Source organism: Equus asinus, chromosome 5 (genome assembly GCF_041296235.1).
Source record: "Equus asinus isolate D_3611 breed Donkey chromosome 5, EquAss-T2T_v2, whole genome shotgun sequence".
Classification (NCBI taxonomy): Eukaryota; Metazoa; Chordata; class Mammalia; order Perissodactyla; family Equidae; genus Equus; species Equus asinus.
In genome coordinates this window covers 57,362,457-57,390,116 of record NC_091794.1, presented here as the reverse complement: position 1 = coordinate 57,390,116, position 27,660 = coordinate 57,362,457, and the positions used below count along the sequence as shown (strand labels likewise).

General features: G+C 41.0%; 1 protein-coding gene across 2 annotated transcripts; it reads right to left on the bottom strand.

Annotated features, from left to right (window-relative positions):
* On the bottom strand, window positions 1–27,392 carry SPTSSB (serine palmitoyltransferase small subunit B). 2 transcript variants are annotated; one of them, XM_014856807.3, is made up of 3 exons: window positions 26,864–27,392; window positions 17,380–17,476; window positions 1–1,295 (listed from the first exon to the last, which is right to left on the bottom strand). In XM_014856807.3, exon 3 carries the CDS (start codon window positions 1,261–1,263, stop codon window positions 1,033–1,035), a length of 231 nt encoding a protein of 76 aa, XP_014712293.1. In that variant the 5' UTR covers window positions 1,264–1,295; window positions 17,380–17,476; window positions 26,864–27,392; the 3' UTR covers window positions 1–1,032. The 2 variants fall into 2 exon arrangements, with proteins under 2 accessions (XP_014712293.1, XP_014712294.1); XM_014856808.3 differs by having other exon boundaries at window positions 17,384–17,476.
* Between the last annotated feature and the right edge of the window lie 268 nt (window positions 27,393–27,660).

Below are 27,660 nucleotides of genomic sequence, written 5' to 3'. Positions count from 1 at the left end.
TTTGGTCTTTGACGTTCACATTTAATTCGGCAATATAATTAAAAACTCGTATTTGTTTTTAAGATAAACACTGAAGGAAATTTAATAAATCTTTCTTTTGCTCTGCAAAGGAGCCACTATATCAAAGCATTTAACTGGAGCTGTCGAGTTCCTGCTGGTAGAATATTACTTCCAGCCTATTTATTAGCTTTTCTTCCTGTAGCCCCAATACATGCTTCCCCCCACCCCCTCCACTGAGTGAAAGCACAGAAAGAAAGCAATTTCTTTTCTCTTTTTCCCCCAGCATCATGCAAGGCAAGACAGCATCACAAGTCACAATATCTGAATTTACTTTGATTATATTTTGTTTCTTACACTTAAAAATTATTTCGTATTATAATACTTACTGGGTTATCTAAAATCAACATTGTTGATTTTAGACTGTTATAAAGCCAGACTTTTAGAGGCATTTGAAACAATTCCTGAACCATGTCTGAAAGGAGATAATTGCCTCCAGCCTATTCTTTTGTACTTGAAGTAAAAGAAGTTTAGGTTTCACCAATTTACTAGAAAATAAGACTTTAGGGGCCCATATAATTTATTCACATCTTTTTACATTTTGTAAACAAGGATAGGATACTTCTGACAGTAGCCTATGAGCAAATTTTTAAAAATATCTCCCTTACTATAGAATAGGTACCAAGGGAGCATTTTAATTATGATTCTGGTAGTTCTCTTATGAGCCTACTTTCCAGAAAAAATTTTATATGAAATTTCCTGATTAAAAAGAAATCTAAAGTCATAGATTTAAGTTGAGAGAATACAGTAGGTGAGGTAAGGTCATTGCATTATCTACGGTCTGATGCACAATGTTGCATGTACAAAAGAACCTAAAGAGACATCTATCTCAAAGTTCAGGCAAGATATAAGAGTGCATAGACAAGAGAGAGCTTTTCAGATCAGATAGTGAAAGAAGACACAGTGTTCACCTAAATCAATACGTTGTAAGCAACATATACATGTGCAATGCCAATTCACAGAATGCAAACAAGATCAATTAGAAATTGTACTGTGATAGCCACACATTTTGGAGAAAAATTCCCAAGCCAGGCGGATGTGGATTGGGATAAAAACATAGGCAGTGTACACCACCATGGCAAAAATGGTTAGTAAGATGGTATTGAACATGGATTGCTCCCAAGGCTCCAAGACAGCACAGCAGCTAATGATTTGGTATTGATAGTAGAGCCAGGAGAAATAGTCCTTCACACGCCTGAAATCCATGGTTGGCTCCTTCAAGCTGCAGAAAGTCCGTCCTGTTAAAGAAGGTAATAGATTAGAAGAAAACTCAAATAAGGAACCAAAACAGAATCTCCTGAGATTTTCATGATCTCAGCATGTTAAAACCTTTCAAAAAATGCTAATGATCATTGACTGGATTATTAATATGAACATTACATAGAATTAATAAACAATGTACTAAGTATAGGGATTAATAATATTGCCACTACTACTAATAATTACTACTAGAATTAATAGCAACATTATTAATAAGAGTAATATTCATCTAAAAATGATAATTGCTAGTAATAACTCTAGTCATAATAATATCCAAAAATTGAGGCTGACCACATTTTCTTTAGCCATGTATACAGAGAGAGATAAAAGTGAATTTTCTATTTCATACCACATATATTCTGGAGGAAGATTTAAATCATGGTGTGCAGGAAAGTGTTAAATTAGCAAGCCTGAGGCTGCTCTCTTTAGAAGGGTCTGCCTGCAAGCTTGGCCCTTGGCTGGCATCTGGGAACTTGGCTTTTGGAATGCTCTCTCTATTCCCTAGTGGATAAGAGTGATTTACTACACCCAGACTGTGCAAACTCTGTAATTTATGGTGAACACCTGCTTTTTTCTAGGGGTTTGGAATTTTGGTAATTGCCAGACAAAGGGTGTCCACGTGACCAGTCCTAATAAACACCTTGGCGCTGAGTCTCTAATGGATTTCCCTGGGCAGAAACATTGGACATGCATCACCGCACTTTTTGCTGGTAGAGAAAGAAGCACACGATGTGTCTACTCATGGGAGGGAGAGAGCATCGGAAGCCTGTGAATGGATTTCTTCAGACTCCACCTGGGTCTTTCTTGCTTGCTGATCCTCTTATATGTATATCCTTCTGCTGTAATAAGCCTCAGCTGTGAGTACAAATACATGTGGAGTCCTGGGAGTCTTTCTAGTGAGTCACTGAATATGTGGGTGATCTTGGGAACCTCCAAAACAAATGGGAAGCCCAAAGTGTACCTTTGGGTGGTCATTTGGTTTTTGGGTAGAGAACTTATGAAAACCACATAAAGATGTTTTGTTGGCCCTCAGATAGGACCACAGTTATAACTACATGTAAAATTTCCTAGAAGGAAGAGCATCTATCATTTCTTAAAAAGATTCTTGGGAAGATTTTGCGGACTTTCATGGACACGGCGGGTGTCCATGGAGAAACAAGCTGACCTGTGCGCGTTCTCCTTACTCCTCAGGCTACGTGGAGACCCAGGATCCTAATGCCTGGCACAAAGACAGTCATCAGTAAATAGCTGATAAACGAATGAGTAAATGAATGAATGACAAGTAACCAACTTGAATAATTATAGATTGGTCACTCAGAGTCCCAACCTAACTGGGATATGGTTAACTATTGTTGACTTTCAACAGTGTGCTTTGGTAATAAGTAACTCTTTCTGATAAGGATAATTTCCACAAAAACTTAAAATGGAAAGTCTTTGTGTTACCATGTTGCGATTTTCTGTAATAATGGCCAGGATAATCCAAAGAAGAAGTTAACACAAACTGAAGTGGTTTTCTTCTCTATGAAAAGTCAGCCCCTCTTCTTTCCTAGAAGCCAGAGTGAGAACTAAGTAATTAGATTTAAATGCTTTGTCTGGTAGGTGGACCTTGGTCAGAAGTTACCTCCAACATTCTTTTTCATTCCTAGCTCTGGTTGCAGAGAAAGGGCAAAGGCCAATAGGGTAAGGTCTTGGAAGAAATGAGTGACAGAAGGAGTGATAGTTTCAGTGAGTGATATTATCCAAGCAACTAAGATTTTCCACTGATAGGCCGAAACAGAGAAGAGTAAGAGTTATCACTATTTAAGCTTTTAGGCTGTCCCACTAGACAACTGTATATTTCAAACTAAACTTAATTTAAAAAATCTCAGTCATGGTTACCCACCCTTGCTTCCTCTTCATTACCTTGACAGGGTTTAGGGCGGTGCCAGGTAACTGATCAGGACCATGAGGGTCCATTCATCAGGTATCAACTTCCAGGTTGTGCTGGGTGAAGGTGGGAGAAAGACGGCTCAGACAGGCACAGACCCTCCCCGTAGGAAACTTGGTCCAGTTGGGGAGACAGTTAGCAATCAAATAATATGCACAAATGTATAATTATCAACTACATTGTGCCCTAAAGGAAAAAGCAGTATATAAGGCGCTATAAGAAACCTGATCCAGTCTGAGCACGCCTCTGAGGAAGAGATATTTGAAACAGGATCCAAGGGATGATCTAAGTCAAACAGAGAAAAGGGGTAGTCAGGTGGGGAGAATGGCCAAGACAGAGGGGTCAGCTGTGTGTGCAAAGGTTAGAGGTGGGAGGGAGCCCGATAGGTGGTTAAGGGGGCAGGGAAAGGAGCACAGAGATCTCGGGAAGGAGGCTGGGAGTATGTGAAAACTGAAGAGGAGGGGATGGCCAGAGTGAGGCCAAGCACTGAGGGCCGAGTTGGACAGGCTAAGTATTTTGTCTTTCTCTCGTGAATGAGGGGCCTCCAGAGGATTTTCACAGGGGAATGCTATGGGGGGTTTGAGAAGACGAGGCTCTAAGCTCACATGGACATGTCGCCTTCCCCACATTCTAAAGCCAAGCTGAAATGGTTTTGAATACCAATGTTTTCAGAAAATCTAGGCCTCTGCTCTCCCATGGGCGTTACTCAATCAGAATTAACCTGAAAATCTGTTTAAAATATTCCTAATAGTCTTCACTTTTATAAATGAGATGTTACTCATTTAGAAATAAATATCATTGACTTTTTCCCTATAAATTTTAGCTTTTAAAAATGCACTAATTAATTGCCTGGCCATTGCTTTCTCTTCCAAAGTCAAATGTCTGGCTTGAGCAGCCTCGTGGACACTCTGACTGCAGCCTCGTGAGAGACCTTGAGCCAGGGGCACCCAGCGACGTTGTGCCCAGATTCCTGAGCCATAGAAACTGTGACATAATCAATGTTCACTGTTTTAAGTTGTAAAACTCAATCAATCAATCAATCAAGCAATCAACCAACCAATCAAGGAAACGACAGATCTAAAGCATATTTGGAAGGCGGATACCCGGTAAGACCATGGTTACACCGTGCTAGTAAGTTAAAGAACTAAGATTAAAACATCGTTTTCTTGCCAGTCTCTACAGTCCCCTGAATCACTTCCCAGCCTCTCCATCGCCAGCTCCGACATGTAAAAAGTGCTCTTACTGTCACACCTCACTTCAGTCTCAAGAAGTCTGAGTCAGTCAATAAAAAAGCATTGATTTCTCCCCTTTCTTTGATTCTTTTTTCCCTTATTGATGAAAAGCAATTTTAAAGATTGTTTAGTCATTGTTTCTTATTATGAAAAGGTGGGAAGAAAGAGAGTTGGTTATTACTGGTAAACCATCTGCTACAACCTATTGTTAGAATGTGCACTATATTTCGCTTCTGGATGTACTTAGGTAATATATTTCTACTTCCTTCTGAGTCCATTTTTAAATCTCCTATGGGACTACATGTAAGACTTTTTTAAAAAACCACTTTAGACAATTTAAGATGAGTAATGTGGATAGGAGAAGTCATTCATTCATTAAACAAATACATTTCGAGTGCTACTATGTGGTTTCTTCTGAATAGTAATGGCTTCAGAAGGAATCTATCCCAAAACGGCACTGCAGACAGGAGATGCTCTTCTAGGCAGCAGCAAACTGGACCATGTGACAAACTGCAGTGAACGAGGGGCCAGGAAGGAGCATTAACTGGGAAGAAAGGACGTGGGAAGGTGCTGGGAAGGAAGCTAGAAGAGACTGAATTTGGGGAACTAAGATGACAGAAATGCCGTGACGTTAATTATCTATAGGTGACCTAGAACCAGATGACGGCAAACATCTTAAAGTCTTAATTTTTCACAGTGAAATGTGAAATTAATTTGCATACTTCCTTAAAGACCTAATATCATTTCCCAGCAAAGCTAAACAGAGAACTTAAAATGTTTACTTTATTTAAGCACACCATGAATCTCTTCGTTTCAAGTTATGTGTTTTTAAAAGATGATTTCTCGTATATGGAGGGAGTAGTCTGTTTCTTTTTAAAAAATTTTTCCCTCTAAACTTGATGATTTTTAAAACCCTCTTGGATCTTTAACCAGGTTGTGCATTCAAAGGTGGCGTTGCCCAGGCAGACAGTGTTATGTTTCCAGGGGCACAGAGGCCTGGATGTAGGACTCTAACAGCTGAAGCTGTGTGGTGACACCCTCAGGTGAACGGGCAGGGCCTGGAGCCCCCGTGGGACACAGAGATTTGAAGCCCCCTGTTGGAAGCAGAGGGTGGAGCAGAGGTCAGCGCTGTTACCTGAACGACCGGGTTGTGAAGCCTGAGGAAAGGCTTTCTCTGGACTATTGTTTTAAAAAAACTGATAAAGTCTCCTTCTTCTGGAAGACCAGTGTAGTACCACATTCTAAGATGCCTAATGGATTTGATTTTTCAGAGTTCTCTAATAATAATAACAAAACAATTTATGTTTTCCTAGGATTATTTGTAGTTTAGAAAGTGCTTTTATTGCATTTGTATAATGCACAGCATGATTCTGGGAATAAAGATAGACATTGGTTCAAGTCCTGAATCCTCCACTTACTGGCTGTGTGACCTTTGCCCAGTTACTTACTTGTTCTGGGCCTCAATTTCGTCACCTGTAAAACGGAGATAATAATCCCTACTGTTTAGAGTTGCTGTGAGGATTAGCAGAAATTGCTTGAGGATTAGCAAGCAAAGAATCAAGTCAAGGGATGGGAGGTGTAAATAGACAGGGACAGAAACTCTAACTAGAGAAGTCTTTCCTTCCTCCCTCCCTCCCTTTTATTTGTTGAAAATAATTATTCACATACTGGTAATTGCACCAGGAACTGGAGATTCCATAGGTGACTGACAGAGTCATAGCCATTGCCCTCAAGGACTATAATTCAACTGAGTGTATTCCACCAATATATATTCTAGATAATATTTACTATATGTATTAGGTAGCTAAAGTGGAATCCTAGAATGCTAGTGGCTAGATGGACTGTAGCGATCCCCCAGACCAAAGCACTCATTTTAAAGAAAAAGACCAAGCCTATGGGGCTAACACTGAATTGATATGAAATTGGTTGACATTAAATTGGTTTGCTAAACTGAATTGAAGTGATTGGACCAGGCGGGGAATATCTTGTGTTTTGTGAATTGATAATGGTTGAAAGAAGTAGAAATTCCAATGGAGGTTTTCTGTGGTTTTGGAAGACTCAAAGTTGAGCAAGGACAATGGAATCAGGTGTGGAGGATATCTGGGAGGTCTCAGCCCCATCCTCTCTGTTTCCCCAGAGTCTATTCTTCCCTCACTCAAGTGTTTCCTGAAACCCCACAGTTCAGATTCTCCTCCAGCCAAATGAAGGTCTGAATGCCTATTTATTGCAAATATTACTGGGAATTGCCAAAAGCTAAGGTTCTTGTTAGCAATGTACATCTTAGCATGGATAAAAGACCAAAGCAGTGCTCTGCCAGGTTGAGGGGAGGAAGAGGGGAAGGGTTATCCGAATCCAGTGAACGACAGGGACTCACGAGAAGGGACAGCGGAAAAGAGTAAGGACTGGAAGCCTCCTAAGAAGTTATCTCATAATTGATTGGAGCACAAGTGACTATTTTTTATTTCTGAATGTCATTGCCCTTTTATCAACAGGTAATGGGGGCTAGCCTGGTGGTGTACAGTTAAGTTGGCACACTCCATTTTGATGGCCTGGGGTTCGCCAGTTCGGATCCCAGGTGCGGACCTATGCACTGCTTATCAAGCCATGCTGTGGGAGGCATCCCACATATAAAAGAGAGGAAGATGGGCACAGATATCAGCTCAGGGCCAGTCTTCCTCAGCAAAAAGAGGAGGATTAGAAGCATATGTTAGCCCAGGGCCAATCTTCATCAAAAAACAAACAAAAACCAGATGATCATGTTTTTCTCTCACTGGATTTGTATACAGTGGGGAAGGAGGTAAGTTTCATCTCGTATCCTAGAATGAGAGGGAGACCACCTGGGACTTACAACCCACATGACTCAGGGGCACGACTTTGTTCTGGCCTGAATGAGAAGAAAGTTAGAATAAATAGAGTAATTAAAAGCCTCCCACACGTTCACATGAGCCCACATGTATGAGTCACGAAACGAGAGCACCGTAAGGGGACCATGCAGGGAAGTCGCCCAAGGAGAGGCTGGGCTCGCTCAGGAAGTTCTCTGCCGCTGTTTTCTGTCCCCCGCAACAAGAATGGTGGAAAGTTAGGCAAGTGCAAGAAAAGATGGGCGGCAGGCGATTTGGTCGCGTGGAATTTACCTTGGGAAAACTGCGCAAGACTTGACCCTGCAGCCCTCCTCCGCTAAAGAAAGTACTGCACGTTACGGGATTTTCTCAGTAAGGTATTTTCCTTCCTAAACATTAGCTAAAAATGAATCTTCCTTCTTGGGGAAAACATCCCCTAAAACGTTCTGGTTTAAATTTACTTCTCAAATGTCAGAATCTGGGGCTGAAAAGAAAATTGGGAAGGACCTGTGCTCGGTTTTGGGTTAACCCCTTCTCAACTTACTTTGGGATTCCATGTCAATCACTCAGCTCTTTCTGTGCTTCATATTTGGAACGTGAAAACCTGGGGAGTGAGGAAAGTGTCCTGCCTGCTGCAGAGAGAGATGCTGTATGTAAAGGAGGCTGCATCTGTGTTCAGAAGCTGCTTTCTTTGGAAAGAACTCAATATGAGTTGCTCAAGTTCAATCTTTCTTCATTCATTTAAAAAAGGAGCAGAGTGATCACCTTCCAAAGAGGACAGTATTGAAAGGGGGATAAAGAAGAGTAAATTTACAGTGGAGAAGACTGAGGCGCTACCCCAGCCAGCTGAGGAAGGCCAACATCAACAATGATAAAGCACGTTGACAGTATGTATCCATGATATCATGGCATGAAAATGACACTTTCCCTCTGTGCTCTTTCTCCCAACCACCCAGAATCTCAGTCTGACCATGAGAAAAAACAGCAGACAAATTCCACCAGAGAAGCATCCTAAAAAATACCTGATCAGGACTCCTTAAAACTCTCCAGGTCATCAGAAACGAGCAAAGTGTGAAAAACTGTCACAGCCCAGAGGAGCCTAAGGAGACATGACAGCTAAACATAAGGTATAGTTATCCTGGGTGGAATCCTGGAACAGAAGAAGGATATTAGGTAAAAACTAGGGAAATCTGGGCTGGCCCCGTGGCCGAGTGGTTAAGTTCGCGCACTCCGCAGCAGGCGGCCCGGTGTTTCGTTGGTTTGAATCCTGGGCGCGGACATGGCACTGCTCATCAGACCACGCTGAGGCAGCGTCCCACATGCCACAACTAGAAGAACCCACAACGAAGAATACACAACTATGTACCGGGGGGCTTTGGGGAGAAAAAGGAAAAAATAAAATCTTTAAAAAAAAAAAAAACTAGGGAAATCTGGCTAAAGTATTGGCTTTAGTTAATGATAGTGTATCAACATTGGGTCATTAATTTTAACACACGTGTCATACTAATGTAAGATGTTAAGAGGGGAAACTGGGTGCAGGGTATATGGGAACTCTCTGTACTATCTTCTGAATTTTTCTGTACATCTAAAACTGTTCTAAACAATAACATATATTAAAAATTTCTGAAGGCAAAAAAAATAATTAGGAAAGTCTTGAAAGGTCCTGAGTTATCCCTATTCCAAATTCTAATAAACTTAGCTTATGCTGTTCTGCCCTTCAGGAAAACTCTTCCTAATAACTCTGAACACAGTAAATAATACCCCTCCACAAAAGCCTGGCTTTCAGACCTTTTTAAACACAATAGATAGGACAAATGCATTTTACATTGTGATCCAGGCATATGACCAAAACAAACATCTCTCAAAATCATACTCTGTGATGGTACAGGTTAAAAATTTTCTTTTCTATTCTGTTCTATTTGATTCAATTCAATTCTACTGTATTCTTTGTTATTCTCTTCGCTCATTAAAAAATACCCTAATTGTGAGCCACTACCTTGATTTCTTAATCCACCTATTGCAACCTGCAGTTGGAAAAACCTTACTTTAAGACTTAAATGCCAGCTTCTCTATGATGTCTCTGCACTGCTCAATATGGCAGCCACTAGGCACACGCCATTTAGATTTTTAGTGGTCAATAGCCACATGCGGCTCATGGCTACCATATTAGACAGAATGGATATAGAATATTTCCATCAATGCAGAAAATTCTATTGGGCAGTGCTGTGGACTCTCTCTATCTCTTGTTGGACTAATGAAATAGCCTACCAGCTTGTCTCCTTTTCACCTTACAGTCTCCCATGCTGTGGCTGGAATTAGCTTTCTAAAATTACAGATTCATTTCACTGCTTGAAACCCTTCAATGGCTCTCCATTTCATACGAAATGAAACATTCATTTAAGGCCCTTCACGGTGTGATTTTGCCCCCTCTCCAGAATCGTCTCTGAACTCCTGCTAAATTCCATTCACTCTTAAGTCTCTGTTTTTGTTCATCATCTTTTCTTTTCTAGAGCTGTCCTTATGCCCCTTCTCTTCTAGATAAAATTCTATTTACTTTCAAGGCCTAGGTCCTATATTCTCTTTTCTATGAAACATTCTCAGGAGACCACCTCTTCCAAGTAAAGAAATTGTTTCTTGTATGTGTTACCACTGCAGCAACATTTCAGCACTTACACTGTATCATAATTAGCCATGTACAATCTCTTTCCCCGCTAGACAATGAGGCCTTTGCATACTGGGACTATGCTGCAGTCGTCTCTTTATCACCAGTGCCTGGAACGTGGGATACTTGTACGCTGGCTGGTGAGCTGGTGGGCTGGCTGGCTAACTGACTGGATTATAAGATTGTTGAGGGCAGGGACCACACTTGTACTTACTTAATATTTCCATAGTACAATGTGGGGCACATACAAGGTACTTATGAACTCTCACTGTCTGCTTTCAGGCAATGAGTTTTAGACAGATTGTTTTCTGCAAATTCAGTACAATCTGTCTTTTTGTAGGATGGGAGGGAGCTGGCACTAAAATTTTTTTTAATATAACAAATGCTTTTTAATTTCCTCATACTGTTAAAAGTTCATGGACTCTGTGGGGAATAAAAAACACTTGTGAAGGGGTTTTAAATCCCATTAAAATGGCCTTTACAATGCTTACTCTAGGTAAGTAATAATTTAAGATTGATAGGTAGAAAAGTACTTGTAATGGAAAATCCCAGGATGGGAACACTTGGAGACCTGTTTTCTTCTCTTCTCTTTTCCTTTCTCTTTACTTTTTCCTTTTTTTGAAAAATTCCTTCACTCATTCATTCGATTTTGCGTCCTTGGGAAAGTTCTAAAATCTTTCTGTGTCACAGCTTCTCTGTGTGAAATGAAGATAATTGATAATTGCCTCTAAGTCTGTCTCACGGATGTGGTAAGGAGCAGAGGGAAAGGTTGTGAGCTCTTTATAAGTGACAGTAATAGTCACAGTAATAGTCATAGTAATTGTAGTGTTTATTATTGTTCCTTGTGGATTGGCACAACTTTAAACTATTTGCAAGATTCTACTAAATTATAGAGTCAAAGAGTCTTTGTGGAATATTCTGTAACGATTACTTCAACAATGGAGTGCTTTGTATATTTTGGAGGAAAAAACCCTCAGCCCTTATTTATGTTGGCTCGTTGAATTGCCTAGTACATTAAAATAATAAAACAATGCATGTATGTAGCCATTACCACAAACCACTCCTTGAAAGGTATGCAATCTCTAAACAAATTTTCAAATGTGTCTTGGGCATTGCCACCACACACCACTGTGTGGGCTGTGCCCTGCACAACCTTATGTGATGGTTCTTGTCTTGGGGACCTAATCACAAGCTGCTTCTTTATGTGAACACCATTTGATTCACAAAGTTCATATGATTAATGGCAAAACCTCACATTGTGTCCAGGTAAGAATCAGGCACAGCAGTAGTTTACTGGCTTCCCAGTTTCCAGATATCTTGCTATAGGTTTTCTGTGAGTGACTCCAATGTTTTCTGTGTCGCACAGAAAGTTCCATCCTCGCTTAACATTTTCTTGGAAATTTCCTTTCCATCTTAGAATGCTCTCCACCCATCCTCTGGCAAGCACTTCCTCATGCTGATACCAGAGTGAATATTAGAAGGCAGACCAGAAGTGATGGATTTGGAGTCCAGGTCTTTAGAGCGTGCTATAAAAATCAGCTTAAAAGTTTGTAATGAACCAAAGCCAGAGGAGAAAATCAATCAACCACAGGGCACTTAAGGAACTTTTTTTACGCATTCATGAATTAGTTGGACAAGAGACTCCCAGACAGGACGAGACAAATAATTGTAAGTAAAGCGTGTTACTGCTTTTAGGCGACTAAGTTACTCTAATTAAGGTTGATAATCTTGTACTTAGAAATTAGTTACTGAAATAACGTACTAAAAGGAAAAATTCTGATCAAAAATTTAGCCAAGTTGTTGGCACAGTGTCAGTTTGAGTTATACGCAGGAGCAGAGTGTTTTTGTGGCTATCTGAACCAACTTTATTGCCTCCAATTTTCACTACCACTAACAGAAGCAGAGCAACAGAAACCATGTATTTCCAGCCCAACTACCAACTGAGGCCTCTGGGAAACATGGTGTGTGTTGAGTAACTGTAATTTCAAAGCTGTCCTTGTTGTTTGGCATTTTCTGACAGACTCCAGAGGGATTTATAACTGAAGGACTTCCGGCTGGGAAAGAAAACTTAGAATTTGACTTTAATAGAAAATTTCATAAAAATTTAGGAAACACTAAGTTCAGATTATATCAATCTCAATGTTGTGTGGCTATCAGAAAGAAGATATATATTTTGAAACTAAAAAAGAGCAGCAAGTACATGAATGTTGAGGAGATGCTAAGAATAGGAAGAGAAATTTGTAACAGGGGGATAATACACCTTGTCTTGTTCCCGGTGTCCTTTCATTTACTCATAGAGAAACAGGGCAAGTACCCCTGTTTATTTCTGCCAATATTGGAGTGGAGAGTAGGGCTTCTGGGCCAGGTTTTTAACTATAATGTCACTTCTTAGGATGAGCTTATTGTTTACTATTTTATTAAAAAAAAAAAAGAAATTGTTATCCTGTGAAGAATGAAAAAGGAGAGTATAGCTTCTGGGTAGCTTTTTCCTTCTGAAGATATTATTCCCAAGGACTGCCAAGTTGTTTCTAGAAGGAAAAAGCAAACAGAGCTGCAACACTAACAATGTCCTTAACATCATTAAAAATCATTTTTTTAAAAGTCATTAAATGTACACGCATGTTAAAGCAGCGTTATTCACAAGAGCCAAAAGGGGGAAGCAACCCCAATGTCCATTGGCAGATGAACGTATAAACAAAATGTGGTATATACATGCAATGGAATATAATTCATCCTTAAAAATAAGGAAATCCTGACAACATGGATGAACCTTAAGGACATTATGCTAAGGGAAATAAGTCAGTAACAAAAAGACAAATACTCTATGAGTCCACTTATGTGAGATATCTAGAGTAGCCAAATTCAGAAGCAAAGCAGAATGGTGGTGCCCAGGGACAGGAGGAAGGGGAAACTGGGAGCTGTTGTTTAATGGGTACAGCATTTCACTTTTGCAAGATGAAAACATTCTGGAGACTGTTTGTACAGCAATGTGAATATGCTTAATACTACTTAACTGTACATTCAAAAATGGTTAAGAAGGTGAACTTTTTATGTTATGTATATTTTACTGCAATTAAAAAATTGTAAATGTCAATGAATAACTCTAAAAATTATGAAGCGCTGAAATTTAAAAATACACTTTAAAATGGCATGCAAAAAATATTTTTAAAAAGTCATCGAGATTCTCAATTTGTAGTGGGACCTTACTAGTCTAGCAAAATCACATAGGTGTACCATCCAAAGCTGGGTAAACAGATAATCCCAAAAGTCTTCAGATAAAAATTGTGATGTCCTAATCGGGGTTCCCTTCTTCCTGGCTTTCAGGATCTAAGAGGAAAACTGGGAACTGCTAAACTACAAAGAACCTTCTGAGAGGAGGGCTGACATGTTTAGGCTCATCTTGGCATCAGTGAAATCCTAGTAGCTTAATCTCCTGCAGTACTTGTGGGAGTTATAAATTCTACGACATGCTTAGCTGTGTTTGACGAGGATGTGAAATAAGACGTTCATAAGATCCCAATACCCAGAGCACTTAAAAAGGAGTAAGAGTGGCAAAGTGGCTGAAACGCCTTTTCTACTGTCATTACAAATCCTTTTCCTGGCAACGGTACTCCGTGACATCATCACACCTCTGCCTTTCTCTTTTCTTGCCCAGCTCTTGGCCATCGAACCCACAATTTGGTAAAGGAACTACTTGCTTACTGCTTGTTTCTAAGGACTCGGTTTTCTTAGGAGCTAGAAGCCTGACCATGAAAACTTGGGCCTTTATTTCATCCCTGTCATCGTTATATTTGATGCGTCTTCAGAAACAGAAGACTTTTTTCCCAGGGAACAATTTGAAGGCGAGGCAGGTGAGTTACTGCCATCCTGATTTGTCAAAAGCGTCCCTGCTGAGCTTTCTTCCCGAGTTCCGCCAAAGGAAATCTGGTTGCACAGGCAGCTGGTCAACCAAGACTCTTCCAGTGGTATCTTCTAATACCAGTTTTCTGTTTTCTTTGCAATTTTTTTTTTATAACATCAAATAGATTTGCCCACAAAACTTTTTGTTTGTTTGTTTTCTTTATTTTTCTGTCCCTCCTCCTCCTCCTCCTTCTAATTCTTCTGGCTCATTCTTTCCTTCTTATTACACTGTCCGGAAAGCTTCTGATAACGAGGTTGGTGTTTTTCTTGTTTTGGTGACCAGCAACACTGAACTTTCATAGGTGTGATTTTTGTGACAACAGTAATATAGCCTGTTGCTTTTTCATTGCCCTCAACTGAGCCGCTTCTGTGTCTCAGCGATGGCTGCTTTTGGGAAAACGCGTGGAGAGTTGGGTTAACTCCAAGGCTCGTGGAGACAGACGTAGCATTGTTGAGGTGTTCTCTCTGCTAACCCCCAGATCAAGGGACATCTCCCTACCGGGCTGGGTAGCATTCCAGGTCAGCTAGTTTCCAGGGTGGGAAGTAGGGGGAGGAGGAGGAAGTGGGAAGGGAAAGGCAGGAGTTTATAGAGTTATGTCAAAACACGTTGTTGCCTTTAGGTAATTAAATTACTCTAATTAGATTTTGCAATTTTGTATTTAGAAGTGAGTTACTTAAATGATTTACTAAAAGAAAAAAGTCTCACTGACAATCTACCAAGTGGATTTCTCATTCTCCTGGGAAAAACAGCATGGAGATGTCACTGCTGGCCTCATTCTCTTTCACCTGCTCTGAAGTGCATGGCTGCCTGCATTCTTCTAGTGGAAAATGAAAAGTAGAGAAATGCGGAGCTCCAAGCTTGTTCTTTTAAATGGGTAACAATTGTTTGTTTCATAAGAGCTTTTCGATTTTTACATAAATGTGGAGAAGGCTAATGGCAACTGAGCATATTAAGAAAAATATTTTCAACCAACAGATTTTGTAACCAATTTAACTATAGTCCTAGACTGGGTGAGATGAAATGTTCTTTTCCCTCTTTGAATAAATGTGGGCTTGTCTGTCAAGAATACTAGAGGGAATCTCCCAAGACATAAAGATATTTGGATTAAGATATTGTGGTAGGTTGAATGGTGGCCCCCCAAAAAGATATGTCCACATCCTAGAACCTGTGAATGTGCCCTTATTTGGGAAAGGGTCTTTGTAGAAGTAATTAAGTTACAGATCTTGGCAAGAGATCATCCTGGATTACCCAGGTCAGTCCTAAATCCAATGACAAGTGTCTTCAAAAGAGAGACACAGAGAAGTCCATGCAAAGACAGAGGCAGAAATTGGACTTGTGTAGCTATAAGCCAAGGAACACCTGGAACCACCAGAAGCTGGGAGAGGCAAGGGAGACATTTCCCCTAGAGCCTTGGAGGGAGTGCAGCCCTGCTGACACCTGGATTTCAGACTTCTCGCCTCTCGAACTATCTGAGTAAATTTCGCTTGTTTTAAGCCACCAATGTTGTGGTACTTTGGTCCAGCAGCCCTAGGAAACAAATTCAGATGTCTTCCTTGAAAACACTTAAAATGTGGAATCTTAAATCTTAAAATATGGAATTCTCTTCAGGGAACAGAAACAGCATTTATTAAGTACCACTGTGGCAGGCACTGGCCAGATGCTTAACTTAAACGATTCCTATTTTAAAGATGAAGAAACTGAGCCCCAACCACTGTGACCACATAGGGAGCTGGGTGAGAATCCTGCTGAGAGGCGGCATGGTGAGTAGTGACGAGCTCTGGCTCTGGATCCTGTCTAGGTTTGATCCTGGCTACGTCACTCAACCACTCGGACTCAATTTCCTCAACTGGAAAACAGGAATCATAATAGAACTTCATTCAGACAATTAGTGGGAAGATTAAAAAGGGTAAAGTATTTAGAATAATACTCAGGAAGGGCTAAATGAATGTTAACTGTTATAATTACTACACACTGTACTAACAGATTACTACACCATTGCTAAGGCTATGACTACCAGGCATATAAATAAAAAATAAAATAAAATAAAAGAATAAAAGAGAATGAGATCATTTTTAAGGCAGACAACGTGAACTTTATCAGTTATTAAATTAGATGCCACTTTTTTTTTTTAGAGATTTTATTTTTTCCTTTTTCTCCCCAAACCCGCCCCCCTCCCCCCCCCCCCGTACATAGTTGCATATGTTTATTAGTTGTGGCTTCTTCTAGTTGTGGCATGTGGGATGCCGCCTCAGCACTAGAAGCCACTTTTAGAGAGAGACTGTCCTTCAGAATGTTTATACAGTTCTGGTGTGGCTGTCATAAAGGAGATTAAAAAATATGTTACTTGATTTCAAAGATGAGGAAACTGAGGCTCATTAAGTTTTTGTGCCTTGCTTCTTGTCAGAAGCCAAGGAGGAAACAGCCCTGGGATCAGTCCTAGGATTCTCTCCCTCTGACCTGGTGTTTCTGCCACTCCGTACCGCCTCCTCGAACAGCTCTCTACAATGCTAAGTGTTCAGTAAGGATCTTCTGAGTTAGTCAAATCAAGCCTGGTTATCAGTAACTTTAACGTAATATGGGAGGTTCCCAAACTGTTTTGAAATGCAGAAATTGTTGCCAACTGTTTCAGAACCATAAGTCTCTTAAAACATTGTAGTGAGAGGGAAGGATTAAGAAACTATTATTCAGAAGATAAATCTATTTATTTTTGTCCACACCTCCCACTCTTTTTTCCATTTACTGTAGATTTAATGAAAGTGGGCGGGCAGCCAGTGGTCGTCTAGGTTTTTCACCCTCTCCTCCCCTCCCCCTCCTCTCCTCTCCCCTCCCCTTCCTTTCTTGCTTTCTTGAAAATAAAAGAAATACAAAGAAAATGAACGTTCTACGATGAACACTGACCATCCTCACTTTCATTGTTAACATTTTTTGCAAGAAAATGTTTTCATTTTATCATATTTCTCTCTTAATTTGTCCCATCTGGTTAATTAAACACTTATTAAAATATTTACTCCTCTCTTGTATGAAGTCTTCCGGGATAAGATGCTGCTCTATTTAAATAAAATATGAAGGGCGCCGAAACAGAAGCAGCCTTTAAGCAGCAGACCCATAAATAAGATAGCAGCTGGTGCTGTGCAGCCTGACATTGGCACGTGCACTGGGTGGCCAGAGGTTCTCAACCAGGAACGTGGTGGGGCTGTGGGCATCGACGAACCCCTTGAAATGTTTGCAAATTCTGCATAAACATTTTTCTGCATACACTTTAAAGGAGGCTATAGTGTCTGTAAGCTAAGAACCCTGTTTCAAGGCCTTATTACTTAAGTGAATTGCTACATTTTACTCCTTTGTATCATCTCAAATCCCATTATAATATCAAGTATATAATAAATGTTTGTTGGTTGCTTAAGCGAGAACCAGCAGCTTCATCTTGTTAAAGAAGTCATGTTGTAATCAAAAGGGTCACATTTCTAAAAGCAAGACTCCACGATATAATCAGAAGTTACCTGCCTAGGAGGGTCCAGGTCTGGTTTCTGGTCCTTGCTCCTCTGCAGAATGATCCTATGCGGGCTACTTCTCCTTTCTAGGTGGCTGTTTCTTCATCTGTGAAATAAAGATTTCAATTAAATAAACCCAAAGATGCCTTCAAACTTTAAAACAATTCTGTTCCATCTCAAAGATTATTAACCCTCTTAAATGGATGATCTCCCATAAAATTCTAGAATGTATTATAAAAACACAGCATGACAAGCTAGCCTTATTTTAAAAATTATTTTTAGAGAAGGTTATAGTTTGAGGACATGCCGTTGGTTAATGACTTCCCAATGCGCTCTGGGGACTATCAGGTACCTCATCACCATTTACCGCAGGTTGAGGGGAGGCCCCAGGTGGGACGAAAGGACAGAGGCTAAGAGCCCTCCACCTTGCTTCTATCAGAGCAGCCTGCTTTTAATCTGCTTTGTATACTGGGCTCCTGAGTGAGATTTTATTTGTTGAAAATGTTTCTTGATTTTAATTAGTCTCTGTTGATATCCATGGGGGATTAAAAAAGAAGGAGAAAGAGATTAGCTTAATCACTGTATTTAAAAATCTGTCTTTGAACAAGCACTGGAAATAGAGTCAGAAGCCCCAAGTCTTGTTTTCTCTATTGTCGTTTTTTGTCAATTATTAGCTCTGTCACATCAGGCAAGTTAGATAGTCTTTCTGAATCTTTGACTCACATATATAATGATGATAGCACCTTATTCAGAGGGCGGTTGTAAGAATTAAATGAAATAATGTTTGCGAAAGCGTTTTGTAATCGGTGAAGCATCATAAAGATCGTCAGTGGGTGCTTAGTGGTTAGCCCAGGCCTCTGCCTTTCGTCCTGACCACTGTAGCATTTTTGTCCGTCTGAATTAAGTCTTAGCAGATTACAGAATTCCAAGAAAACTGAGGATAAAACTTTAGGGGAAATATAAAGTCTTGTTCTTCAGTTACAAAAGTCAATTGTCCAAGGGTAAGATGGGGAAAATGTGGCCTATGATCAGTTTAAGTAAAAAAGATTAAGAAGGGGCTGGCCCCGCGGCCGAGTGGTGAAGTTCGCGCGCTCTGCTTCGGTGGCCCAGCACTCACCGGTTTGGATGCTGGGTGTGCACATAGCACCCTCGTCAAGCCACGCTGAGGTGGCGTCACGCATACAACTAGAGGACGTACAGCTAGAGTATCCAGCTGTGTACTGGGGGTTTGGGGAGGAGAAGAAGGAGGAGGGAAAAAAAAGATTGGCAACAGATGTTAGCCCAGGTGGCCATCTTTAAAAAAAAAAAAGACTAAGGAATTTTACTTGCCTTCAAGTTCATCATGAGTCAACAGTGTTGTGAAATGGTTGGCAAATAAACAAATAAGTGATCCAATTGTCTTAGTCCATTTGGGCTGTCATAACAAAACACCACAGACTGGGTGGCTTATAAACAACAGAAATTTACTTCTCACAGTTGTGGAGGCTGAGAAGTCCAAGACCAAGGTGCCAGCATGGTTGTGTTCTGGTGAAGGCCCTCTTCCTGGTTCACAGCTGGCCTCTTCTCACTATGTCCTCATATGGTGGAAGGAGCGAGGGGGCTCTCTGGAGCCTCTTTTATAGGAACACTAATCCCATTCACGAGGGCTCCATCCTCATGACCTAAGAACCTCCCAAAGGCACCCCCGCATACCATCACCTTTAGGGGTTAGGACTCAACAAATGCATTTTAGGGGGACACATTCAGACCACAGCACCAATATTCTTATTTATTTACAGAAGTACTGTGCCACAGATGAGAAAAGGGGGCTACAGTTCTGGACTTTGATTAGCATCATTCTCCTAGCTGTTGAAAACGGTCACTCCAGAAAGTCGAGCACATCCATAGGAAGCTAGATGGAGAAAGTCTGGAAGGCTCCCAGTGGGAAACATTGTGAGAGGATTTGGTGGGAAGAATGTGTCACGGAGGTCTTAAAAGATCTAAAAGGTTTTAAATGGTGTTACAGGTTGTCATGTAGGGGAAGTTTAGAATTGTTTTATCGTTCTCAGAGGTGAATCTCAGGACAAATTTTAAACAATAAGAGCTCTCTAAAGGGGAAGGGGTTGCCTGGTTGAAGTAGGGAGAATTTCATTACGGAGACTGCTCAAGAGGCTGGACAGCACCTTCTGAGGGTTGTTATCAATCAGGAGGAAGGTTTTAAGAAGAGATTACTATGATTCATCAAATTGAACATCCCTATTTCTACAAAAGAATTCAATATTCCACTGGAGAATGATTTGCTTCATTAAACTTTTTTTTTGCCCTAATAAACGAGTATGGATTTCAAAACTGGCAAACTGGGGTTTGCTATTGTGTGATATTCAGGATGTTGTTTAATATCTGTGGACATCAGTTATGTCTTCACTAACATGGAGACGAATCACTATTTCTGCGTCGTCGTGAAGATTACAAAACACAACACAACATTGGTAAAGGATGCTTAAAGGTGCCTGGTCTTAGTAAGGGCTCAAAGATGGTAACTTTTATCACAACTATTATTTGTTCCTCTTATTTTCTACATGCATTTTATTTCCTCTCCTTCTAAGAGATTCCTTTCAGGTGACTACTTTGAACCTTTCAGAGACGTATGCTGTAAGTATAAGTGGGTAAGATGGTGATTTCATGAGTCTGGGAGAAAGAATTCACCCACAGTCCACAGGGTACCATACCACCTGTTTTTTGTTTGCATCCGTGTTTGTTTCCTCCTAAATGGAGGAAACCTGTAGAACAACATTTTTGTCCTAAATTATAACCTGATTTTCCTGTCCATCAAAACCAGAAGTAGGCCAACCTGATTGATTTTTTTTTCTTTGTTTAAAGTTTTAGGCAATAAAACATCCTATTAAAAATTTAAGGACTGAGCTCTCCCTTGTGGAGTAGATGAAGTATCTGCAGCCTTCAGGAATAAAAAGCGTTGGTAACTGAAGTATTGGGGTCAGTGACACATTCTTTCTATGCCTAATTTTTCCTACCAATAAAGTGACTCTAAGCTAATTTTACTTTAAAAATACTCTTCAGTGGACGAGTTAATAAAGGAGAAGGAGTTTACTATTCTTAGAAGAAGATAACAAAACATGAGATTCCCTCATGGCTGGGGAAGGCGACAAGCGGATTCTCTGATGGAAGTGGAGGGAGGCGTTAAAGCTAGGTATCCACAGTTGCTCACAGGCTGGCATTTCATCTCATTGAGAAGGTGATGGATGACCGCATATGAGGAGGCGCTGTGATAATTCTGGCTAAAGGTCCTACACAAAAAGAGCATTCTTCAGTTTTCAAAAGAAACAAAGGTAAAAAGGTTTAGGTAAGACTCCACTTTGAATAAATTCTTTTTCACTTTTCTTTCTCTTCTGCATCAGGGAACACTTATTGATGCTTACTGGCCACGACATTCTATGAGGCACAAGTATGTTCCAGAACAGAGATGAACTGTGCTTTGGCCGTCTGTGGGGGGCTGTGGGTGTGAGAGCAGTCGAGGTATCATTGCCCCTGAAAAGCTGCTTTGGATATGCCATCTTGAGCTTTTTCCTTCTTTCTTTTTCTAGTCCTTTTAATTTTCTTGTTGAATATCTTACTTACATTCATTTCCAAATTCTCTTTTAAATTTTGGTGAGGAAGATTGTTCCTGAGCGAGCATCTGTGCCAATCTTTGTCTATTTTATCTGTGGCACACTGCCATAGCATGGCTTGATGAGCAGCTTGTAGGTCTGTGCCTGGGTTCTGAACCTGTGAACCCTGGGCCGCTGAAGTGGAGTGCACGAACTTAACCACTACACCACCGGGCTGGCCCTCCAAATTCTCTTTTCAATCTTTTCAAAGATCTTGAGAGCAAAGTGAAAACTTTAGCTTGGAATTCCTAACTGACATCCTGAGATCTTATGATGAAGCTGAAAGGGCAAGGACGCAATGTTTGAGTAGCGAACTGTCACCCGGGAAACTGCCCATTCTATATTAGTAATAATAGCAGATATTTATTGAGCAACTTATGTCCCAGAACTTTGCTGACCACTTTATGTGTATCACTTTATGCAGTTCACTTAACAACACTATGATGGAGGCGCTATTTCTAGACCCAGTTTACAAATGAGGAAACTGAGGCACTGGGAAATTCAAAAACTGAGCCAAAGCCTCACAGCTAATGTAGAGCATGCGCTCTTAACCACTCTGCCAGACGGCCTCTCAGTGCAAAGAGCTCTGATCATGACCTGACGAGTCATCCATCCATCCAACCATCCATCCAGTCAAATATTCAGCAAGCATGTACTCGGGATGTAAATTACAAGTAAGACTGATGCGGTCACTCTCCGCAGGCCACTTTCTGGAGAGGAGAAGGGACAGTTACGCAAGCATCCTCACACGTGTGAGACGTGCTGTAAGGCACTCTGGGGCACAGAGGGCGGCCTTAGCCCAGTCTGGAGGGGGGTGTTAGGACAGGCAGGTCAAAAGTTCTTGTCTTCATCACTGTGCGCTTCAACTATTTTGTAGCAAAAGGCATATAATGTAACCTCTAGAAAGAAAGGTCTCTGCAGCCAGGTCCCCCTCTGTGTGGTTCCCCCAGCACCTGGCATATAGTGGCTGCTCGGCTAAAATCTGTCACATAAATGAACGAGAATTCTAATGCTCCATAATAACTCCATTGTAACAGCGAGTCTTCTGACTTATTTCTAACGTGACTCTGACCATTCTTAAATGCTTCTCCTCTAAGCCTGAAACAAAATGTTCCCTTTTGACTTAAAAAAATCAAGTTGCTGCTCCCTTTTAAGCCATTTTCTAAAAGCTCTATTGCAGGAAAGCTGCCACACCCATTATGTTTTGCTAGAACAATGTGTCCTCAGGTGTCTTTTAAGCCAGGTGCCCTGAGCAGAGATTCTGGGACAGTCTGGGAAAGTGGAGAAGCGCAAGTTGCTTTCTCCCTCTTTTTTCCAGTTGATCTGTGGGGTTCCATGCCCCCTGCTGCAGTTTGAAAGATCTGTTCTCTCTCACCTTTCCAGAATGGCCTGGAAATTTTTCTTCCCCTCAACCCCTCCCCCACCCTCTCACTCTTCAAAATGTGTTAACTTTGGGGACGCGGTTCTTAGTTATTTACCACACAATCCTCTGGCAGACTCAAGAATCCAGGCCAAAGTGAGAGAGAGAAAGGCCAAAAGAAAACTGAACGCCGGGGCGAATGATTTCCCTCAACAGAACTGCCGTCCTCACAAGGTGGGGTTCTGTCGAGGCCGTCGTTCTTCAGAGCAGATATTAGGTTACGCCTTCCTTGTGCCTGCTTGGAGTGTGTTGGGACTAATATAATACTTTTCTTAGCGAACAGGCAGCAAATCAAGGTAGCAAAATAATGCTGTTGGGAAGCTAAGCAAAGGGGAAGAGAAGTGAACTTGGAGCTGGTCATCCTTCTGGCCCAGCCCAGAGTCACGGCGACCAGGTTTGTACATGATCTTTACATTACCTAATTACATAATTCTACTTCCTAGCTTGATGCCACAGTTCAAAATTGTACCTTATTCCTTTGCCTGCTTAATTTTTCTCCAGAGCCCTCACCTCCTTCTCATACACTACACAATATACAACAACATAAAACATACAACACTATATACAATAATTCACCCATTATTATTATTTTTTTGTTTGATGTCTGATGTCCTGTCTAGAATTTAAGCTTCTCAAAGGCAGGAATTTTTGTCCGTTTTGTTTATTACTCATCCAGAGCCTATAATTGTCCTGTTACAAGGTAGATGCATGATAAATATCTGTTGAATAAATGAATTATTGATCCTGATCAAAGCAATATTAATAAATAATAACTATGATCAAGTTTTTTCTACATGTATTTAATTTACAGCCAGCTGGTTGTACATTTAAAATTATTTTATAGAAATCTTCTAATCGACAAAATATGATAAAAAGACCTCTACAAAAGCTTTGATGATCAAAAACCATATGGAACCATTTCCATCAGCATGGTATCCTCTTTTAAACATATACATGGAAAGATAAGCCTGTGCTGGTGAGAATGGGAAATCTCAGGGTTTCTGATGCTGGCTGACTTACTGATCCCTAAAGCTGAGGGTGTGGTTTGGTTGAGTGTACCATAACTGCTCCTGGCAGCAAGTTCAGGTGCTGCTTACGCCCCCATGAGACTTGGAGACTCACCAATTTCATATTCCTATTTCTGAACAAAGCATTATTATCCAATTCCACGGTTCTTAGTACAGGATTCGGCGATTTATGGGAACTCAAACCATAAAAGATGAATTCAAGAGTTTATTATCTGGGAGCTTCTCCTGTATTTGAGATGTCGTCATCACAGGAGATACTCCTCAGCAACGACATGTCAGCGCGCTCTGAGAACCACAGTGGCTGCCCCAGTTCTCCCAGGGCCAATCTAAGGTAGGCAAAACCTGGCTAACCTGAGTGGCATGGCAGACAAGTATGCTTCTGGCTGAGATTCAGGTAACTCCCCCTCTCACCATTGTGGCCTCTCAACTACTGGCCTAAAGAACTGATAAAGAAGTTGACTTATCTAGAAGCAGGAGGAACAACTGGTCTCACTGGGCTTGGATTAATAAGAGTTGGTGAGTCCAAAAAGATAAGGCATTGCAAGTGAATTCTCTACAGAACTGCTTTAATGACTTTTGACTTATTTCTAAACAGAGGAAAGACTGGGCAGGTCTGTAAACATATGCAAATCACATAGCTGTGTAACACCTGTGCCACTGTTAATTATTTCATGTATTTCAATGTGGCCTTTGGGAAAAACCCGCTTGTAAACTATTGGTTTGGTGGTACCTGGGGATTCATGAACTCCAAGTTCTAAACCCATCTGTCCTTTGAGTACGTTGGATAATATATAGAAAACATTTTTATTGAGATATAGTTCACACGCCATACAATTCACCCAACGTACACAATCCAATGGTTTTTAGTATACTCACAGTTATGCAACCATCACCAGTCAATTTTAGACCATTTTCATCACCCCAAAGAGACACCTTGTACCTTTTAGAAGTCATTGTCCATTCCTCCCCAATTCCAACCTCCTACTCCAGCCATATGCAACCACTAATCTACTTTCTGTCTCTATAAATTTGCCTACTGTGGATATGTTATATAAATGGAATCATACACTATGTGGTCTTCTTTCACTTAGCATAATCTTTTCAATGTTCATTCATCTTGTAGCACATATCAGTACTTCATTCCTTTTTATTGCTAAATAGTATTCCATCATTCCATTCCATATCACGTTTTATCTATCCATTCATCAGTCAGCGAACACTAGGGTTGTTTCACTTTTTGGCTAGTATGAGTTATGCTGCTGTGAACATTTCTGTGCAAGTACTTACAGGGACATATGTTTTCAATCCTCTTGGATACATTCCTAGGAGTGGAATGGCTGGGTTATATGGTCACTCTACGTTCAACTTTTTGAGGAACTACCAAACTATCTTCCACAGCAACTCACCATTTTACATTCCCGCCAGCAATATTTGATGGTACCAATTTCCCCACCTCCTCTCCAACAATTGTTATTATCTGTCTTTTTGATTATAGCCATTTTGGTTGGTGTGAAGTGGTACCTTGTGGTTTTGATCTTCATAATGACTAAAGACTGTGTAAGCACCTCTTCATGTGTTGATTGGCCATTTGTACACCTTCTTTGGAGAAATGTCAATTCAAATCCCTTCCCCACTTTTAAATGGGTTATCTGTCTTTCCATTGTTGAGTTCTTCTTTTGCCTTAAGAATGGGGGATGGTTGGAGGAAGACTTCTCATCTTCTTTTGCCTAGAAGAGAGCTTCTGCAACACAAAGCTGAGGTGGATGAGATGCTGGTGGCCTGCTTTCCCAGGGATACAACACAGCCCTAGACAGGGATCTAGGTTGAGACGGAGCTCAGTGTCCTTGGCTGCACCCACCTGGAGTGGAGTACCATCACACCCAGCTGGAGGGGATGGGAATGGGAGTTGAGGCTCAAATTCTACAAACTATTGCTGTTCTTACTGAAATTTAGTAAACTGTCTTAAATAAACTTTTCTCTATTGTTGTATTTCCTCAGGACAATTTCCAGAGACTAAATAGTTGTTTATCCGTAATTTTCACCAGCTATTGTCGTTTTGCTAAGAGTGGGTTCACAGAGCTCCTCATACCACCATTCAGGAAGCTGAGTCCATTTGGATAATTGTTAATGAAGATTTTGCATTTTGTATACTTGGTGGTAAAATAGTTTGTGCCAACATAGTAGATATAGAATTACAAAGGACAGTTTTTACAAAAGTATTCAGAAATTTACAAACGGTGGATAAAGAAAAGCAATTGAAGTTGACTTTCAACTTCATATCCAGTCAGACCATCCTTAATTTATTGTTCCTAAGCAAATAGTTGTATAGAAATATTTGAATAATGGGGGTGACAGTGTATGTCATATGAGAGCTTGTTGTTGCTCTAGTAATCTATTGAAAGTCAAGAGAACTTGCACAGCCATTGAAAGTCATATGATGCCTATTTTAAAAGGCACGGGAATAATTCAGATGTGAAAATCAAGACATTAAAACCTCATTAAGTTTTGATGCATTAATCTAATAAGCTCACAAGCAAAAATGACCAGATATTTCTCAAGTTTTGTTTAGTTCAAAAGAACTACTGTGCGACAAAGTCTTTTAGAAAAACTACTTTCCCAACTTGCCTGATACATTTATTCGTAGTTTTGGGGCTAAGATTTACTTTTAACAATTCTTGAAATTAATTATTTGATCATGGGCTGGCCTCATATGTTAATTGCCAACAAGTTGAATGTCACCTTAATTGAAACAGCTCTAGAATCTCTGCTCATATCTAAAACCCTTCTCTAGCCATCCCCCCACATCCCCACCCCCACAGCAAAGGTAACTATACCTTTATCATTGGGTTTAGAAGTCTAGTTACTTACAAATGATCACTTAAGCATCTTTGAGAAAATACGTTCTGCTTAATAATCAAGGGAAAATGTAAAAATGTATTCCTTGCTGAAAAGTCTTCACTCTTTGGGCAGTCGACTTGTGTGTATTATTGCCTGAAGGAGCTTATGGGCAAAAAGTATTGTATAAGAGCATGAAACCAGATAAAGGTGAATATTTAAGAATGAAGCCAAGCACCCCAATGATACTTCCCTCAATAGCTATTACCCCAAATTATTACACAATGACAAGTAACTAAAGCAATTAACAAAGTAGTTTTCTCTTCTTTAGTCTGGGAAAGTTTCAAAAGTAAAGTTTGGCTTCTGTTGAGTGAAACATCTTAGTTTCTAACATAGTTAAAGGCAAATGGAAAAACCCATTCAATTCTTAAAATGTTAATGCAGTTAAATAATAAACTGATAAATTGTATTAAAGGTAGGTATTAATTTTTTCCCTTATAAAGACAGGAACTCTATCCTACCAAAGGTACTTTACGGTTCAAGCAGATATTTCGGAAGATGCTTACCTCTCGGCTGGGTACATCTTGCGTCTTAGGTGAGCACCGACGCTTGGCTCCTCCCCAGCGGCTGCGAGCTTCCCACTGCGCTGGGCGCCTGGGTGCCTCCTGGAGTTAGGTGTTCGGCCCCGCCCTCTGCACTACTGCTAAAACTCCAATTCTGCCAGACTGATTCCGGTGATTAATTATTGACAAAAGGAAAACACTCCCACGCAAACTTGCGTCCAACCGCACTGCTCCCAGCGACTCCTTGCAGAAGAGAATGCCGGCTGCACCAGTCCCCTCCCCCCTTGCTCTACGGTCCCAACTTCCCACACGCTGCCACTCTCAGTCCTGGGCGATCAGGCTCGTCCTCGGAGGAATGCAGCCCAGCGACTTCTACATTTTTAAATTGGGTTTTCTGCAGCTCGTTTCCACTTCTTCGGGGACCAGCCTCTCAGGAGGGGACGCTTTCCGGATGCAGGGAAAGCCGGGGCTCTGAGAGCTACGGAGGAGGCTAAGGCGTCGCTGTCACCTCCGGCTGCTGCAGTAAAACCCCGAGCCGCGGCGGGGATGAGGAGGAGGGGATAGGGAGGCGCCCTCCCCCTCGCTCCGGCTGGAGCCCCGACACTACCAAAGGGGCACGTCCTTTGGTGGTGGGGGCGGGGGGTGCGTGGCGGGCAGACAAACAGGAGGCGCAAGGTGGAAGGTTTGGGGCTTTGGCCTAAGCCAACGTGAACCTGCCCAGTGAAAGCCTGCGCCCAGCATCCATCCATCTGCAGACTTTGGCAAGGTGCGAAGCCCCGCGGACGCTAAGCAGGACTGCA

Coding starts and splice junctions, on each gene's coding strand:
- SPTSSB (XM_014856807.3), bottom strand. CDS start 1,263: ATGGATTTCAGGCGTGTGAAGGACTATTTCTCCTGGCTCTACTATCAA.